At 36.3% G+C, this 21375-nt stretch overlaps 1 protein-coding gene across 1 annotated transcript in view; it reads left to right on the top strand.

Annotated features, from left to right (window-relative positions):
* Positions 1-551: 551 nt before the first annotated feature.
* LOC150092519 (putative fatty acyl-CoA reductase CG5065) overlaps positions 552-21375 on the top strand; it is a 421409-nt gene continuing 400585 nt past the window's right edge. Inside the window, exons 1-2 of the mRNA XM_090414223.1 lie at positions 552-560; positions 652-768. Of these exons, the coding sequence (XP_090270349.1) occupies positions 552-560; positions 652-768 (126 nt within the window). The remainder of the gene's footprint in view (positions 561-651; positions 769-21375) is intronic.

The following is a 21375-nucleotide window of genomic DNA, read 5'->3' as shown; positions in this document are numbered from 1 at the left end:
GTTTGAGAAAGTTGAGTGCTGAAAAAAACAGGTTCGCTTAAGCATTTCTACATGAAAGTCATGCACAACAAATAAATTTGGATCAGCCATTGTATACAATGAAATTCCAGTCCGAAAAGCAATCAAAGAAGTAATTTTGCTGAAAGAATACTGAAAATAAGAGTACTATTAACTGTATACGTAAGTATATTTTTTAAAAGCCCATAGTGATAATTGTAGTTGCTATCATGTGACCACACCTATCATAAAATTTGAAAAGCCCAGTCAAGGGTCATGTGACCTAAATTTAAGTAAAGGTCAGTGTTGGCGGTAGGCTGATATATTTATGTAGCTCTGGCATATATATTAATATAAATATTCTTTATGTTCATATTTATATTACATCAGAAGAGGTGTTACATTAATTATGGAAGACGTTATAAGTAGAAAGCACATAAGAATCTTGTGACCCTTTTCTTAATGTTAAATGATTTGTGTTTTTTTAATATAGAAAAATATTTTTAATCCAATATTTTCAGTATTTTGACAGTGTTATTTAAGATACAGGTGAAATGATTTTAGTAATGTCGTGTCATTTTCTGTATGTCCGAATCATCTTTTATATTGAGGTGAAACTCAAGAAACTGATACATTAATGATTGTTATTTTCAGGTACTAGTGGAAAAACTTACTCGATCTTGTCCAGGTATTCGTAATTTATACGTGCTGATGAGGACAAAGAGGGGAAAGGACCCACGTCAGCGTGTGGATGAATTATTGAATTCAAGGGTATGATCTAGAAACGCTATTTTCTGTTGAAATATGAATATAACAATAATAAATCCGTAGTAAGTAGAGGTCCTTAATATCCATGACCTGTGGTTTTCAGAACCGTAATTTTATAAATATTAATATTTTTTGTTGAAATATAAACTATAAGAGTGGATGTCATTCGATGCGTGAGAAATATGAAGTCTGGATGTCACCAAGATTTAGGCGAAGGTGTGTGGGATCGCTATACCTTTTTAAACAGATTATTTGGATCTGGTTCCAAAACAGAGGCATCGAATTACAATTTGTATATGGAGTGTCGATTAAATTACGCAAACTAAAATTAAAACAGCTGTTGCAAGTTATAGAATTTCAAAAGGGAACCCCCCCTCCCTCAGGAAGTCGGTGTTGTCTATTACAAGAATGTCAAAACATAAGCTTGGCTAAAATATTGTTTAGTGATTTAATATACATCTATATAATATAAATCCGAACTATCAGTTAGAAAAAAAAAACCCTTCTATTTACGAATATAAAATGGAATTAACAACCAAAAATCAATTAATTGCATAATTTAGCATAAAGTAGTCGATAAGTCATGGAACATTCGGTACAAAGGGTAAAATGGAAGGCATTTACATGATGTGAAGTGATGTTTCATAACTAAAAAAACATCTGGTGATGTTAAATAAAACTTACGCAGTCGCTTTACAAAGTTGAACCCTTTCTATGGCAGGTTCCATGATTTACGGGCCACCCTTTTTAGAATAACAAAAAGAATAATATTATAAAAATACATACAAAGTTCTTCGTTTCATCTTATAATCATCTTCGCATGTCTCGTCGAATGAGCTAACAGTAGTCTCCAATCCAGTCCATCATGATGTACTTGAAGAACTGGTCACTCTACTCGTCACTCGCTGCATCAGGATTTGAAATCCAAGTTTCGTTTGTTTGTTTTATTTTTACAACAAAAGCCATTAAGGCTATGAGTCTAGTGCATAATGGCTGTAAATTGTTTTCTGCTTGCCTTTTTGCGAGATGAAATATCAATTAGTTGAAATCTAACTTCGGTGACATCTTGGTCGTATCTTGCTCTATACACCTCAATAATAAATTAAAGAAAGTAGAGATTAAAAAAAAAAAATACCCAGCCTCAAAGTGTTATAATTCATGAAAGATGTGTTTAAACTATTCCTACATTTATTTTTTTTTTAAATTACAGTGTGCGTACGTTTCTTTCGTTAGCAGAGAGCCAGAAGCAAAATGTAATGGGTTTATTGAATGAAACGTTATTTCTAAACGCAGTTTTCACAATGTCTTCATTACTTTTTAAGTGGTAAACAGTTAAAAGTCAGTTTTAAAATTCTTTATGTACATTCTTGAAGGTCACGGACCAATTATAATTTTTCTTGTTGATTATTATATTCTGTCATGTTGTACCATCATTTTTTATTTTAGTTTAAGCCAATAAGAATACAATTTGGTCGGTTAAAACCCAAATTTCCAGCCCATCCTCGTTCGTTCAGTATTCAGGTGGATACATAAGAGGGTGCACCACGAGAAGGTGAGGATTGGATATTAGGTCAGAAGCCCTGATCGGTTCTCCGCATTCCTTTACATTCTATGTGGAGGTCTCCTTTCAGTTATATAGCTTTGATCCTTAAGCATCCCCAATAAAATCAGAAATCCATGGTGGACACAGGAAGTTAAAGAGGCAGTGAAAGAAAGTATATCAAAAGTTCCTAGCAGATAAGTCAGCTTTTGCTCTTAGACACAAATGTAAGAAAGCTAAACACTGTGTAAAACTAGCTAAACAAAAGTCATGGAAGGACTTTGGTAAGAACATAGAAAATAAATGTCAAAGAAAATAAGTGGCAAAATATTCTGAAAATTGTTCAAGAAGTATGGAGGAAAGAGTGCTGTAAATGGAATGAGAGATGATAAATGTACATGAATACTGAAAAAAAAAAGAGATCCTTGATGTATGGAGTAATTACACTTCTAAAAAGCATTAAATGAAACAAGCAGTGATGACAGCACAGTGGTAAAACAACACTGACCAGGCATGCAGTCAGATATATATATCCATACCTGAAGTATGGATATATCATACTTCAGATATGATGTACTTCAAGTATCATACTTCATGTGGAAAGACAGCAGGAGTAGATGATATTCGACCAGAAATGCTCAAGTATGGAGGTATAAAAATCTTACAGTGGCTGCACTGCATAGTTCAGAAAGCCTGAACAGAGGGACGAATTCCCGATGATTGGAGTAGAGTTCTCATTGTACCCATATATAAAAAGGGAAATAAAACTGAATGTGAGAATTACAGAGGTATTTCCCTACTGAGTGTTCCTGGTAAGATACATGCAAGTATACTTGAGAAACGGTTGAGAAGGATTGTGGAAGAGAAGCTTGGTGAAGAACAAGCTGGATTCAGGCCAAATAAAGGTTGTCAGGATCAGATTTTCACTTTATGACAGATAGTTGAGAATATAACAAAGATCTGTATTTAAGTTTGGAAGATCTGAAAAAGGCATATATCAAAGTACCAAGAGAGAAGCTATTCAAAACGTTATAGTTATATGGTGTCAATGGGGCATTATATCAAGCAATACTTGGTCTTTATTTGAGTTGTAAGTCAGCAGGTAGAAATGAAAGGAGTGCAGAAAGTTTGTCTAATGTTGAATCTGGTGTCAGACAAGGATGTACATTATCCCCTCCGTTATTCATTATCTATATGGATCACATTATGAAGGAAAGTGGTATTAAACCTGATATCAAAATTGGATATGTTAATCTCAGCTCCTATTTATGTGGATGATGTTACTTCTAAATAAATCCGCTACAATCTGCAAGATTTCCTGACTAAATTGAATAACTGTTGTAGTAGATATGGTATGAAGGTTAGCATTAAAAAGACAAAGACAATGAAAATAGGCAGAAACATTGAAAATATCAACGGCATTTTGAATAGAGAATCTATAGAACAAGTAAAACATTTCAGCTACTTAGGCACGATTTTTAGTGAAGATGGCAATTTAAATACGAAAATAGACAATAGAATTAACAAAGCTGGTATGGTAGGCAGTCAAATGAATAAAGTTATATGGAATAAGAGAGAAATAAGCCAAAACACTAAATTAGATGTATACAAGACAGTTTTCGGGCCAAGTTTAACTTATGAATCTGAGAGCTGGATCAGAAGGTAAACACTTCACCAAAGACTAGAGACTGCAGATATGGGAGTCCTGAGAAAGATTAGGGAGCACGAACAGATGACATCAATGACAATATCTTATTAAAAACGAGGATATCAGGAAAGAACTTTCCACTGACAGCATCCAGGAATGTCTAAATAGAACTAATCTCAGGTGGTATTGTCATTTAAACAGAATGGGCGAGGAAAGGTTAGCAAAACAAGTGTTCTCTGCCAGGTTGGCTGGAAAACGACTCAGAGGAATACCAAGATATAGGTGAATTGATACGGTAAAAAGTGCCTTACACGATAGAAATATAAGATCTGATAATATTGGAGTCTTGACAAGTAACAGACTGATTTGGAGGAAAATTGTAGATAGGAAGTTAGTAATGATGTAAAATTTTCAAGTAGTATTATCATATCCTGTATACCCCTTGAGGGTATATATATATCAGGAATTTTATGATGATGATTATATTCGATTAACGGGATTCCGTTTTGCGCTATGCTCTCGTGTGACGAATTAAGCGCGCCAACGAGGCTAGTCTGCTGTAACAATTTCTAAACTGGCAGTAGTAAATGCAGTCTTAATTAAATAATATTTACTGAAATATTTCCTGTCCTGTTGTTATTAATAGACCACCATGAAGTTGTTCATTGAAATTCCAACTCAACCAACAACAAGTGTATCGTTCTCTATCTTTAACTTATTCACACTCTTTACATTTGCATCTTTTATGGCAATGAACTGTCCCCACCCCAGTACTCTCCATGTTTTGTTTGGCTGTATTCGTGTGCAACTTTCAGAAACAGCCTCTGTTCTTCCACAACGTATATAATTCTATCCTTAGTAAGCATTTCCTCAACATCTCCCAATCACTAACATTTTAATTAGGGATCGATATAGTTTTCTGAATTTCTTCAGAATTTTCTCATCATTATAAGAAGTCAGAGCTGCAATTATATTTGTCAGTAATACAGTGAAAACATAGATTACAGTTTTGATTGCATTATTATTATTATTATTATTATTATTATTATTATTATTATTATTATTATTATTATTATTATTATTATTATTATTTAAAATAAAAGAGTCAATAGGCTTTACTTCGGCGATGTAACATTATTTAAATTAAGGTAATATTAAATCCCACATTATTTCAAAGCCGAATAAGAAACTCAAAGATAGGAATCAAAGAGGTTCATGCCGAATATAGCAAATTATAAAAGTTTTGGCGAATTGTAGCGTAAGCTAAAGCACATAGTTCAACACTAGGGCAACTCGTTGCAAAGGTGGGGAAAGTTCTGATCACTATTCTTAGTATTTCCCATAATGTAAAACACATCTCCCAGGAGATGTATGATTTATACATTATGCTGGAAAGTCACTATTACTTGACACCTCCAGGGAGTTCAAAGACTCATCGAGGGAGGGCTTACTCTACAACTCTGTCTCCACCACTCAATCCACCAACTAAAACTAACCGTAACTACACCAACGCCATCTACTGCTCACCACCACCACAGAAATTCAAAAACATCCATGCCCACGGCGGGATTCGAACCGGCAGCCTTTTGGCTGGAGAGCGGATAGGCTAAGCACTTGTTCAACGGCGGGCATATTACTGTGTAGTTTTTCTTTTGCATTGTGTCCTTTGAACATTAGTCTTCAGTCGATCATCATGTCCCAGATTTTGACTCGTATTCTCCTCTTAAAGCACAGTTTCACCAATACACATCCATGCAGTCTTGCCCTCTAAATTACAGTATTTACTAATAGTAACCCAGTAACCCTGCTCATTTCTCTAAGCTCTGTATCTGATCAATCCTTTATTCTATATCCGTAATCATTCTCTGAGAATTGCTGTTACACAATGCATTTCTGCTTTCCTATTTATTGAACAACTCAGACAATCAGATACTGAGCACAATGAACTCACTCCTTTGCACATTCACTAAAACATTCAGGGGAATATACTGCTCTTGCTAAACATCCCTATTTCATTCACTTCTAATCTCTTTACGTCATTCTTTCTCTTTTCTCGCTAAACAGTTGAAAAATTCTCTAGAATTTTATTGGCCACATATCCATAATTACTTTGTATGCTTTCAAGAGTTTTCTCTTTTTTTTTCTTCCTTCTTCCTCTTTTTTTTTTTTAAATGCTTTTGTATTATTTTTAGTTAATTATTTCATTCTATTATTTTTTCCTCATCATTTGTTATTTAACGTTATTTTCTTGAACTGTATTATGTAAAATAAGTAGCGACACCTTTCATTTTCCAATGGCACTAGGCGTAACGTTTAAGCCTAACTGAATATTATTATTACTGAATGGAGTCAGAAGACTTATGGCGGGAAATCCACACAATACTAACACGCGTCTCGTTGAACTCATTCACAGAAAAAGCCCTCGACAACACTCTACCAACCTATTCCACTCATTCACTAATCTCCAAGCAAAACATTTGATTTCTAATGCCATTGTTAAGCAGTAAATTTTAATTACGAAATGACTTAAGAAAATTATCAGCAACTTTTTGTCAGGTTTTGGACCAACTCTTCATGCACACAGTAAAAAGAGGTGAAAGAAATTAGAATAAAAGTTGAAATTAAAACACATATGCAACTAATCATTCACTGTAAGAGGAGCTCCATTAGAATTTAAGGAAACAATGTCTTTGACTCTATGGAGGTTTTTATAATAATAATAATAATAATAATAATAATAATAATAATAATAATAATAATAATAATAATAATAATAATAATAATCAAAAAATGAAATCGCTTAATACAAAAATGAGGAGCTGCTTAGGATGGCCTCTCAAAAAAGGGGACAGCTTAAAACTGCCATTTTTGTCAAATCATAGTCACAAGACTAAGGTTTTAAGCAAAAGTTTCTTCTAGTAAGAAAGAGTAAAAAGGAAACTGTCAAGTCCATATTCCAACAAATTCTCTGCCTAGTCGATTTAAACTGATTAAAAATATCTGGACATTCCTTCGTAGGAGTGAATGTACAGGACCGTTGTTAGGTTTTATGCCACCCTTTGGCAAATATCTTGCGTCGAAGAAAATATGTGAAATCATGAAACAAAACGCGGCGTTTTGGTGGTTGAAATTCACCCGCCCCCCCCATGCTACTAGGCATCTAAGTTGCTTAGTAGGTTCTGGCTGAACGATCTGCCCTTCAGTCAGAGCTTACAGGTTTAAAAAGAACCATAATGCCTTGTAATCGTTAAACGCAAACATTAAAAAACAGTAAAATGAGCCGCAGATTGACACCTTCACAGGATATCGCTTTTGCAACAACTCATTTCGGGAAATTTCAGACCTTTTGCGGTTGCTTTGATCCAGTGTAGGTGATGTCATTGGCGCCTCTGTAACGCAATTGGAAGAATGACAGCACATGCACACTTTGATTGGAAAAGGCCTAAGTTCGATTCTCGTCGAGACGAGAGGAATCTATCACAACCTGGTGGGCCACATAAAATCAGAGTGGGACTGCTGAGTGTAGAAGCGTGTGGAGCGAAAAAATTACATGACCTCGGTGAAACATTCGCTACCAAGTGCCGAAGTGCTTTTGCAAGAAATGTGAACTACCACACTGTTCGTCCGGATCCGAAGAATATAGATTTCCATGGCCCCGCAGCCGCACACAAACATAATATAAGCAAAAGTAACTCCGAACATTGGGTGGAGCAGTGTAAAATTCGCCGCAGTTGGACTCTGGGGTAGGGTAGTGGAAATGATAGATTTATCGCATTAGAGTGATAAATCACGCTTCTTCATCTGGTAGTCCAACGGATGCGTCTGAGTTTGGCGGATGCCAGGAGAACGCTAGCTGCCTGAATGTGTTGTGCCGACTGTGAAGTTTGCTAGGAGAGGCGTCTTGGGCTCCTTAGTTACAGTGATGCGGAAACTTAACGCTGTGGGCCTATAATGGCATTCTAGATAATTCTCTGTTTAAAACATTATAGCAACAATTCAGTGAAGGTCATTACCTCTGTAAATAAGACAATACCAACCCCTTGTCCACAAAGCAAGAGCTGTGCAGGAATGGTGTGATCAGATGTGTGTAGAAGAATTTGACTCACCTTCCCAGAGCCCTGATATGCCGACTGCCGAATCAGTTCGAATTTCCTCACCCCACTAATGCTCTTCTGGAAGAAGAGATAGGAATTACCACACCAACGTACCAAAATCCTAGGGGAGAGCCTTCCTAGAAGAATGGTTGTTATATCAGCAAAAGGTGAGCCAACTTCATATTAATGTCTGTCACATAAGAGTGAGAGCTGGGATCAGCAAGCATGTAGATATTTTTGATCAGATAGTATATATATATATATATATATATATATATATATATATATATATATATATATATATATATATATATATATATATATATATATATATATATATATAATGTGGATGCCCACACCTGACTTAGCAGTCATGGAGGGAAAATTTCGAGTTTCTTCTAAACGAATCTGAGTAGACTGACCAACTGCCCACAATAAGAAAGCTAGTACTACACATGGGATGAATTTCTAAAAACTCCAGAATAGAAAAATGGAGAGTCTAGGAGTAAATTTATTTTCCCAGTTGAATTTAATCTTAAAGAAAGAAACTTGAAGGCAACTAGAAGAAACTAGAAGCTTCTTCTGGAGAATAATTTTGGGATGAAAGCAGTGATAACGGACAGTTAATTATTCAGAATAGAATCAGTGGGAGAAATGCGTGCAGTATGTGCAAACGTTCTGAAGTTTCAGCATGACTTTATGGGTGAATGGATTCATACAGAAATTTGCAACTGTAGTACAAGACCCAAGGATGATTAACATCCTGAAGCTCATGACATCAAAGCACAAATTCAAGGTACAACTGAATGGTAAAAATAGTCCCTTAAAATACTAAAACTGGACTACCAGGGCTCTATGCTAGCTCTGCTCCTCTCTCTTTAATTTATACATTAGTGACATGCCACAAACCTCATCCCGAAAGTTCGCATACGCAGACGATTTGACGTTGGCAACTCAGACTAAACACCTGAAAGAGGCCGAGACTGTGCTCAGTTCTCACCTTGAAGTTCTGTACAACTATTACACCAAAAGGCGTCTTTGCCCAAATCCCTCTAAAACTGAAGTTGTTACATTTCACTTGAATAATGATCAAGCTGATAAACGGCTGAGGGTCTCATTCGAAGGAGAAACTTTGAAGCATAACCCCAACCCAAAATATCTCGGAATCACCTTAGATTGTCTTTAACACCTTCAGAAAACACCTGGAAAATGTTTGCTGGAAGCTAAAAACTAGGAATAATATCGTTGAAAGTTTATTTATCACTAGGTTAGACTATGATAAATTTAGTTTAATCCTTTATCCTAGTGAGAGCAAACAAAGTTTGCGCCTGAAAATATCTTCAGGACTGAATATAGTGTTGCACTATCTTACCTGGGTAAGTAATATCTTACCTGGGTAAGTAATACAACACCAGGCAACTCGTAGCAAAGGTGGAGCAAGATACCAACACTCCTATCCCAGTATCTCCCATAATGCAAAACACATCTCCTTGTAAATATGTATACTGTTATGCATTAAGGGATTGGCTACTATCCAGACTAGTTTCGACGTTTATTAAGGTCTCTTCAGTGGGAACTACGCCCAGTGTTGGAGATACCAGGCAGAAGCAGTAGCAAGGTCAACTTTACCTATAGGAGTTGCCAAAAGGTTTGCCACCTTTTTTATTAAAATTACTCTGGATTTAGAGAAAGATGTTGAAAGTTTATTTATAACTAGGTGAGACTATGATAAATTTAGTTTAATCCTTTATCCCAGTGAGAGCAAATAAAGTTTGCGCCTGAAAATATCTTCAGGACTGAATATATTTTCTCTAAATCCAGAGTAATTTAATAAAAAAAGGTGGCAAACCTTTTGGCAACTCCTATAGGTAAAGATGACCTTGCTACCGCTTCTGCCTGGTATCTCCAACTCTGGGCCTGGCTCCCACTGAAGAGACCTCAATAAAGGTCGAAACTAGTTTGGGTAGTGACCAATCCCTTAATACATAACAGTATACATATCCACAAGGAGATGTGTTTTGCATTATGGGAGATACTGGGATAGGAGTGTTGGTAGCTTGCTCCACCTTTGCTACGAGTTGCCTGGTGTTGTACTACTTACCCAGGTAAGATAGTGGAACACTATATTCAGTCCTGAAGATATTTTCAGGTGCAAACTTTGTTTGCTTTCACTGGGATAAAGGAATAAACTAAATTTATCATAGGAATAATATCATCAGGAAGCTTGTGTGTTCGTGCTGGGAGCCAGGAGCCAACACTTTAAAATCTGTTGCTTATGCTCTAGTTTATGTACTCTTGTGCAGAATACTGTTCTCCAGTGTGGTATTCGAGTCACCATGTCAGCAACGTCGAATTGAAACTTAACGATACCATGAGAATTATCACGGGGTTGCATAAAGTCTACACCTGTTGAATGGCTACCAACACTCTCTAAAATCATACCACCAGACATAAGGAGGAGGAAAGCTGCTGCTAACAGAGAGTGGATAAAATGTATGGGAAATAACACCTTATCCATCCATGAGGACCTCCAAGATCTACCACCTATTCGCTTAAAGTCTCACAACTCGATCTGAAAAACTCAGCAACCAGTTACATATTCTCCTGAAACTGAATGGAAGATTCGCTGGCTTACTTCAACAATAAAAAATGGACACGTCATTACAGATCCCACAACAAAGGACCCTGGCTTTGACCTTCCTAGACGACAATAAACTTCCTAGTGCACACTCAACTGTCTGAGGACAGGCCATGCCAGATGTGCTACCATGATGTACAAGTGGGGCTTGCATCAATCCCCAACCTGTGATTGTGGTGCTGATCAACAGACCGTCAATCATATTATGCAGGACTGCCCACTGTGGAGTTTTAAGGGCACATTGACGGACCTTTCCAGGCTACCCCGAATGCAGTCCAATGGAATAGACTAGAGACAATCTGAACTTAAATTTGCAATTTTTAATATCTAGTTTTAGTATATATATTCATTTTTGCTTTTTTTATTTCTATTTGCACTAATCCAACCCACACGAAATGTATGTATGTATAGCATGACTTGATGTCTAAGACGAATGATGATGTGCATCTGTGTGCTTTCTAGTAATTAATTGCTACTTTTCTGTATTCAGAAAACTGTACATAACCATTAGGTTGTCATAAAATAAGAAATGGGAGTGACTTGTCTTCTACTTCAAGAATAAATTTAATTGTGGGATGGACTGAATTAATATTCTCTATAAATTCCTAAAGCTGAAAACGAAAAGGATTCCGGGTGTCGCCAATATATAGGCTTAAGAGAAAAGAAAATAATCTCATATTATTCTGACTTCGGAGAAACACTACATGGCAATTTCGCACAAAACATTTTTAACATCTTTTCTCGTAAGCCTTCTGTTTGGCTTTCATATGTTGATGATACCTTTACCTTCCAGAACTCTGTCTGAGCTTTATGAATTTCTGTAGAAAATTAATTAAGTATAGCTTAGAATAAATGTTTTCTTGAAGTAGAAGGCAACAGGTACCGCTCACGTTTCGGACATTCTTATTTTACAACTTAATGGTAGTCTATAGTTTCCTGAATGTGGAAAAGTAACGATTACTGGAAAGTATAACCATGCCACATCTGATAAATTAATAACTCCGACATCAAGCATTACTAAAATTTTAGTTTATCGTTAAGGCATTTTATTTGCCGCTGATTCTCTTCTGAACAATGCAGAACAACTCAGAACTACCCTTATCCCCAATGATTACAACAAAAATAGTAATGTTGTTCATAACTACGGCCTTCATTCAAATTCTTCTCCTGATTTTTCTGGAATTTCCATTCCGTATATCAATAGAGTTAAGCACTTGCAAAACTTCTTCGCCAGATTAATCTTAAAATTTCTGCCGGATTTTGAAATAAAATGCGTTCCTAGACTCTTCAAAATATAAATATCCCCAACTTTTCTATCTTAGAGTCATCGCAATAGATAGGCTTCTATCCCCTTGGTAAATTTGTTGCTAAAGAGACTTTTATATTGTGACAATATCGGTAATTGATAAAACGTGCTGATGCTCGTGCACGTCTGACCCCATCGCCCTTGGCAACTTCCCCAATGTCAAATGGGCTTCTATGCCACTTCTTCACTGCACGGAATTATAAAATTCCTTGCAGCCTACTTATTATGGTCTTCATTTAGAACATCAAGATTATATTCTGCTCTAAGAATGATAAGTTGGAGATTTGGCCGCCCATGCCATATGTGCTAGGAACAGAATTCATTGGATAAGACTAAGATTTGACAAGAAAGTTACTTTTTGTTATAAAGATTATATATATAAAGAAGACAAAAATGACTGAAAAAATGATTATTTTGTGTTATCTCTTTATGTGCATTGAAAATGTTCGCGAAATACGAATAAAATTTTGCTGATAATATATGTTATGCGAGGCTGTTTTAGCCCATTCTACCTTTATTTCTTAACGTAATTTAATCATTACAGTATGTCATCCACGCATGTCAATTTTTTGAAATACATTAACTGCACATTACTCATTTTCCAGGAATGATTCCTTATTCTGCATTATCTAGCACTTGAAAAATTTCCCTGCATCATTCATATAAAACATTTTTGTATTAACTTAAATGTTATCATGATATTCGCCTTTTCTGCCAAACTAATTTCTGTAACATAAAAGTCATAATGTATCTTCATATGCAGAATTCCACAGACCCACTTGTCCCCTCTTACTAATCTCCAAGAAACCTGGTGACTGGACCTGTGCACAATACTCCAGATGTGATTGTATAAAAGATTTACAAATAGAAGTGATAGCAGAATTAATCCTATGAAGGGCTCGGGCCATTTTAGCAATATGCCATCTGAACCGATTCTCCATATCCACAAAAACCAGCAAATTTCTATTTTCTAATTTATTGAAGTACAGGTCCATCAGTTCACCAAGTATACCTTGTAAATTCTTCATCCCAAAATGCACAGCTTTTCTACTTTTTCACATCAAACTTGCATCTGTTATCTCTTTGAACATACAACAAACCTATTAAATCAATCTGTAGGCTGTTGACATCACTTTGATTAACTACTGCTCTACGTAATTTTGTATCATTAACAAACAATTCAATATTTACTTTCAAATCATTTCTTATCCAAGTACAGAGCCCTATGGCACACTGTCACCTGCTTTCTATTGGATTCTACTTCGCTTTGGTATCTATTACCAAGTGCTTGCATCCATATCACTAATTTCATATCAAACTCAATAAGAGTCCTATTTGGCATCCTGCCAAATTCGTTTCCAAAATCCATCAATATCGTTGTATAGCCATTACATTTATTCAACTCAACCATCTTTCCTTCGTAATTTACAGTGATGCGTGAACATACTTTACTGTGCAGGCATTCGAAACGTAATCCGACAAGTAGTTAATCCTTATTCAAGTAGTGTCCAATGTTGCATAAAAAACAGAGTTTCTGGGATAAAATCATCCTCTTCCATGTGAGACCGACTAACGCACCATTTGATTGAAAATAACCAACTGATAAAAATTCCTCGTGTTATCAATGAGATTTGAACCTTCGTCTTTCCAACCATAGGACTCGTTTAAACTAAGTGAGGTTCAAATGAGACTCAAATCAAATATAATTATGTCATAAAAAGTGAATATATTACTAAGGCATGACCTACGTGACACTATACTACTTCCCATACATGATTATATTGTTATCTGCACAATCCTGAATTCTCTCTTGACCAACTTTTTCAATGTCTTTTACACCATTCCCGAGTTAGATTTGTCTATAATTTGCCACCTCAGTTTTAGAGACTCCCGTATGCAATGGAATTAATGTACCATTCAATGACTTTGAGACTTTACAAGAACTGCGACTAGTTAAACAAGTTGCTGATAATGCGAGCTGATATCCCGTCTACTATGATCGAATTCGCATTGAGTTTTTTCAATATCTTAAGTACTTATATTTCTAGATTAATTCCTACCACATCTGTTTCAGTAATATCTGTGCTTTTATGAAGCGTCCCTTGTAAAGTTACTTCTCAGTCAACTACATTGTCACCACACTACCCTTCAGCACTCGTTAACGCTATCTTTCCATATTCAGCCTTCTTGACCAGTTTCTTCTCATAATCTGATTTTCGCCTTCCTCATCATGCTGATCACCGTTCTTGCCTGTGCCTTGTCCTACTCATGAGCTTACTGATCACATTTCTATTTACATATCTTCCACATAATTTTTTTTTTCAGCTCTTGTTTAACGATTCTACTCATTCGGCTATCACCTACTTGATACATCCTCCTAAACTTGTATATACTGTTTTATTGCTTCCAGTGGCCACCACTTGACTATCACCCATGCAATACTAACTCCCTTGCAGATTCTGAGGCAAATACACTGCTTCAACCTGCCTCCTGTGCACGTCATGATCATCTGCTATGTAGTTCATATATATCCATTTTTAACTACAAAAGTTCACATCTGGCAACTTCATAAGTCATCTCACAACACGATCACTCCTCAATTGCAGCTAATGTGGCTTGCTTGATCATGATTAAACCTTCTTCTGATCCTATGACGAGATCTAGCGCTCACTATCCCTGAGTTCCCTCCATCACATGCTATGATGGAGGAGACTCAGAGTTTTCAAGTAATTATATCTTATTCCATTTCCCACTGTGATATTTCATCCTTCTAATCTACGTTCCCATAGTTGAAGTCCCTATAATAATTTCTGAGCTTGTACTCATTGTGCCAATTTGCTAATGCACCGCTTCCACAATATTCTTTGCATCTCCCCCTTGCCTGATGTAGCAAACAACTGTACATTTTGTCCTACTAGTTGCTATGTCACAACAGATCGTGTCAAATGAACTTCTCTCCATATCTGGCTCCGAATTTCCCACTCTTAATTCCTTGCTAATCCTGTTCTCCCTGAAAATACGATTCCATGGCATTTTGTTCCTGTAACTATATTATCTATTGCCTCACTAATGCTGGCATCTTTTGGTGAGTTGCATCAACCAATGTTTAAAAATTTGCCCTCTTATTCCTGATACATCTGGCATTAGCAGACGTAAACTGCAGTATCCTCTAAGGCCCACAGTTACCTTTTCACCTTGAAGTGATTACACCAATCAACTATGAATGATGTCTTCATTTCCGAACTTTTAGTCATTCTTGCACTCTAACCTCATGGCTGCTTTTGTGAGCACTCTATCTTTTGCCTGCGTCTTCCTAATAGATTTAATTTCCCTGGAGTTGCATTTCCACATTCTCAATGATCAATGTCTTCTCAAGACATTTAACTCAAAATCCATTTAATGCAGTCTATTATTGGCGCATAAGTCAGCTATGATCATCAAATTTAGACAAGTGATACGTATATGGCAGACAAATGCATTCGCCTGCTCCTAGACCTTAACTTGTAATAGTCTGAAATAGTGTGTTCTAATTGAGTTTTTCTTTTCTTTTCTGAATTAATGACATCGGGAAAGATCTAACATCTTTTTACTTTGTTTGCCTATGATGAGAAGATATGCAGGGCAATCAGAGATGCTACTGATATTCAGCAATTACAAAATTATTTGAATAGACTGGAAATTTGGGCAAACGAAAATGACTATCAATTTAATCTTAGTAAGTGTAACGTTGTGCACACTTTGGTGTGATTAGAGTTCGAGCAGCATATTGTATTAGCGGGGTAATGCTACAAGAAACTGAAGAGGCAAGGGATCTTGGCGTATTGGTGGATAGGAATTTAAACTTCAAAGGTCACATAGCAAAAGTTGCAAATACAACTCAGAGGATAATTGCGATGTTGAAGCGAACCTTGACATGTAAGGATAAGGAAGGTATTTTGCCTCTTTATAAGCTTTGATAAGGCCACACCTGGATTATTGGGCGCAGATTTGGGCTCCCGGGTTCCAAAGGGAATAAAGAAGCTGTGGAAAGGGTACAAAGAAGAGTTACAAAGATTATATCTGGATTATGGGATTTAGATTATGAGGACAGATTGCGAGTATGTGGATTTCAGACTCTGGAGAAACCAACAGAAGAAAGAGGGGTGATATGATAGAGGTCTATAAACTTTTTAATGGGTGTTATAGGATATCAACTGATGAAAATTTTCGTTATATGGAAGGTGGGGAGAGAACATGAAGGCATCCATGGAAGCTACATTTATTTTCAGTTGATAAAAGCTAGGTATTTCTCCCAGAGAGCAGTGAGTGAGTGGAATAATTTGCCCTTAGGGGTAGTGAGTGCATCTAGTGTGAATGAATTTAAGGGATGGTATAATAGTTGGTTTCAGTGATTTATAGCCTCCCCTCGATGAATCCTTGACTCCCTGGAGGTCTGAGATAATAATTGCAGGCTTAAGGAGTGAAGGGGAATCCTGTTTTTCTGCGTCAAAGTCAACTGAATCGGGAATGGGCTGAGAGAAGAAAAAAATTGTATGGCAATTGGGATCAAAACTATAACATTCTTACTTATGGCAATATGGCATTGTGGAAGTAGAAACGTTGATAGCATTGCTGTTTTATGCTGTAGCGCATGAGTTTTTTTTTTAATTATGTATAAGAAAAATTCAACTAACGCCTTTTATTCCCTCATAGTAAGTAGGCCAGGCCGTTTTAGCCCTGTCTAACTTTTGAAGACTCTGTTGGCCGTTCACTCTCTACATAGCCAATCAGCGATAGCTAACCCAAGGTTATCACTAATTTAAGTGGCACTCAGTAAAAATATGACTAACAAGTGCCATCATCTCGTGGGCCCTGACGCAATATTTTTTAATATCTGAAATAGTGTGAGTTCTATGAGTTTACAGCACGAGTTTCCCGAATTTTAGGAAGAAAAACCCCTGTGCCAGAGATCGACTAACTCGGGAAACGATCGAAAAATGGCTTGGAAAAAGTTCCTCTAGTCGGTGACTAGAATCGAACTGACAATGCTCTTCCTTCAAGTGGTCTAGCGCTGAGGAAACGCCACTTCCACTGTCCACTGCATTACACAGGCCGATTTAAGTATAAGAATAGTTATGTAATATTTTGTACTAACGTATTTCTAAAATCTGTTACAGCATACTATCTGCAATAAGAATCATTAAAACAAGCGCCTGTAATTAGCACACAAAGATGAAAATAAAAATTTTCATATGCCAATGAATAAGCTGCAAAAATTTCTTTAAACACACTTTGAAAAATGTGCTCTAAATTTTGGACTGCTATGTAAGTGAGAAGAATAAAAGTATTAGCATGTAATGATAGACTGGAAGTTTGAAAACTAGGAGAGTAGTAGTGGAGTATCTGCAATGGTTATTTGAATAACTAGAAAAAATGAAGCAAGATTTAGTGAGACGAAAGATTGGAACGGTGTGTATCGATGAAACTGGGTGTTTACAAGAAGTGATTAATATTTCATCTGTGTGTGTGTGTGTACATGAGAGAGAGAGAGAATGTGTCACAGAATTATCAAGAGGCATTGTCTGGAAATGTTCTTTTGTCTTTTTTCCTACCCTCCATAAAATAAAATATTCCAACTGAAAGCCTGTAGAACCCTTTCAGGAGTTCTACAGTTCTACAGGCTACAAGTCTCAATCATATCGCCTCTCTTTCTCCTATTTGCTAGTGGCTGCCATAGACAAATTTTCAGTTTGTGGATTGTGGAATAACCTGATCAGTTTCTTCTAGCATAATCCCTCCAATATAATACGACATTGAATATCTAATCACGCCAAAGTGCATGACTTCACATTTACTGACATCGAACTACCATCCATTTTCACATGCCCACACTTCCAGCCTATTCAAATCATTCTGCAAGTACTGCATATCAGCAGCTCTCCTGATTATCTTACCTATTTTTTGCATCATCAGCAAATAGCTGCATGTCACTTATCAAATCCTTCCCAATATCATTAATGTACAGATTGAATACCAGTGAATCAAGGACTAATCCTTGTGGTACACCACCAATTACCATAAATCTTGCAGGAAAACAACCCCTACATACCACTTTTTGATATGTATCTGTCAGCCATCCTCTTATAAATGCTAATACGTGGTCTGAAAAGTTCTCGGCCTAACAATGAAAAAACGAATTTATAATTTCAAAATTATTTTTATTTTTCAACATAATATCCGTTAAGACTAATACATTTATACTAGTGATGACCCAGCGCCATTATCCCATTTCTGTAGTGGTTTTCAGTAAGATCTGCAAAACACCCCTCTACAGCTACAATCACCTCTTGATTCGAAAAAAAAAAAAAAAAAAAAAAACGCTGACCAGCAAGGAAGAGTTTTAGTTTTGGGGAGAGAGAGAAGTCAGAGGGAACCAAATCTCGGGAATAGGATGGATGTTCCAAACAATTCATAGTGCAGATCCCTTAATTTTCCCATTGTCAAAACATTTTTGTGGGCAGGTGCATTGTTCTGATGAAAGATGTTTTTTTTTTTTTTTTTTTTTTCTGCAAACCGGGTCTTTCCTCACGAATTTTTTCGTTTAGTCTGGTTAAAAGATCGGAATATATTCCCCGGTTATTGTTTTACCCATTTCAAGATAATTAATAAACAAAAATGCCTTTAGCTTCCCAAAACACCGTACTATGAGACCTTTCCGGTCTCATAGAGATGGAACCGATGGAACCGACTCTGTATTCTGGAGTGGAACAACCGGCTTCTGTCCACTGTTTTGACTGTTGTTTGGATTCTGGTGTGTAATGGTAAATCCAAATCTCATTCATAGTAATAAATCGATGCAAAAAATTAGTTTTATTCTTGTTAAAACGCTCAAAGTACTGTTCAGAGATTTTCATGCAAGAGCGTTTATGATCTGCCGTGAGCAAGCGTGGTCCTCACTTGCGCAAAGCTTTTACATTTGCAATTCTTCATGCAAAATATATCCTACACGTTCTTTTGAAACGCCTATAGTCACAGCAATTTCACGCACTTTGACTCGGAAGTCAGGCAATACCATATCGTGCACTTGATCAATGATTTCTGGTGTTGTTACACTTTTTGGACGTCCTTCACGTGGATCATCTTCAAGGTTGGTACGGCCACGTTTAAACTCGGCATCCCATTCCTTAATTGTCGAAAACTAAGAAGAGTGCCCATAAACTTTTATGAACTTCGAATTAATTTCTTTTGGCGTTAAATCTTCTTTTACAAAGAATTTTATAACCGCACGATACTCAATTTTATTCACTTTCAGGGATACACTTTTGCTTCAGACAACTGTATAAAGAAAAACTACTTGATAGAATGACTTGCAATTTCACATGGACGCTTATGACAGATGTACCAACTTAGAAAAAAAATCGTGCTGATAGTGTTGCCATCTATGGTCGAGGCCGAGAACGTCTCAGACCACCCTCGCATTTTATAATCCAAACCCATATTCTCCAATTTAAGCAAAGTCTACCATGCTGTATTTTCTCAAAAGCCTTAGCAAAATCCAAAAGTATCATGGTCTATCCGTTTCTCTTGTCTAACTCAATGGTAACATTATTAGAATGGAGCAAGTTGCTAAAATATGAGCTTCCTTTAGTAAATCCATGCTGTTCATTGCAAAGTAGAGATTCTCTGTCAACCCATTTTTGAATGCGAGTCCTAACCAACTTTTCCAAAATCTTCAACACCGCTCCCGAGATACTGATTAGTCGATAGTTCGATACATCAGTATTTTCACCATACATTCTTTCCACTCCTGTGGTATCTTCCTTGTTCTGAGACTGAAAGCAAAATACTAATGATGATTATCAGAAATAAGGGTACCGAGTTTGTTGCATTGACAGTATCCTTAATAAAATTGTGTCAATAATTGTGTACTATTTCTGCTGTTTGTTTATCATATATAAGCAGAAAGAGAAAAGGAGGGACACAAGATCTTCCAGGAGCATATGAAGTGGAAAACAGGAGGAAGAGTAGTTAATGATAGTAGGTGCAATGTCCTAATCAGGAGTGATGTGGAAAATGACTTCGAGTTTCTCAGGTTGAATGAGAAGGAACATATCAGTATGTGTTTGTGAGAAGTGCAATGACAGACTGGATAGTTCCAAAAACCGAGAATTGCATCACCAGAAGTAATTCTCGTGATGCAATCCATAATCAGAATATGGATGGAAGTATTGATGAATAATATTGAAAATTAAGTTGTAAGCCAAGAGTAGATTAAAACAAAGAGTGTAGTTCATTATTTGTAGGAAGAAGCAGGTATCAGTTGATAAGATGGCACTTGGATATGACATCATTGGAAGTGTGGTGAATAACAAGGTGCAAAAGATAGGTTTTTGATGTGGTACTTTCTCCTCGTGAGGCACCTGTTTGTGGTGGATGCACTTCCCCGTGATGATATTGGTCCGTTTTCATTCTTCATCTTCTTCATTGCTTTTCTTCCAATATTCCTCACTCTACTTCTCCAAAGTCTTTTTGACTACCCTGTCTTTCAGACTATTATCACCATGATTCAATGCTCTTCTGCCCAGTTTGCCTTGCAATATGACCAGTGGACATCCAGAAAGAGGGATCTTGGGATTCTTTCACTAACTGGCTTCATTTTCTTCGGTAAGATGGATGTCCATGCGTGGCTCCGTAATGAGAGGATAGCTATGGTGCCAAACAAAAAACCACCTGATTCCGAATCCTTTATCCTCAATATTTTGAGGAGAATTCACAAGGTCACTACCAAACATACATGTTTTAATAACAGAAGTAAGAAAGAAAAGATGTGACACCAGTATAAATGTACGAGTGTTTCTTGCTATCCATGCAACAGGTGAAAAGCCAATAGTAAAATGTTTTTCTTAATGGTGGTGGTGGTAGTGGTTGTGGGCAGTAGTAGTTGATGTAGGTGATTAGTAGTAGAGGGCCGGTGCAGTAGTGGAGACGAAGTGTTGTATAGTAGGTGTCCTCCCGCGATGAGTCATCGGACTCCTTGGAGGTGTCACGAATAATAATAATAATAATAATAATAATAATAATAATAATAATAATAATAATAATAATAATAATAATAATAATAATAATAATAATAATAATAATAATAATTATTATTATTATTATTATTATTATTATTATTATTATTATTATTATTATTATTAAAACAGGGTTTAGAAGGATTTCTCCAAACAGTCAATAAACTAAATCTTTGAATCATCAAGAGAAGTTTCCAAGTGATTGTCGCTAGAGGGCGAACTACGCGTTCTTATTGCATTATTATATTTACAAGTGTTTGTGTTTTATTAAGGATAGTGATGGTGTGCTTAATGTCATGGTTTTCAAAACTTATTTTATTGTATGATGTAT

The sequence above is a fragment of the Typopeltis vanoorti genome, chromosome 25, assembly GCF_054136105.1.
Source record: "Typopeltis vanoorti isolate ZY-2024b chromosome 25, IOZ_Tvanoo_1.0, whole genome shotgun sequence".
NCBI lineage: Eukaryota > Metazoa > Arthropoda > Arachnida > Uropygi > Thelyphonidae > Typopeltis > Typopeltis vanoorti.
The sequence above is the reverse complement of the archived record's forward strand: the minus strand, read 5'-3'. Positions and strand labels throughout refer to the sequence as shown.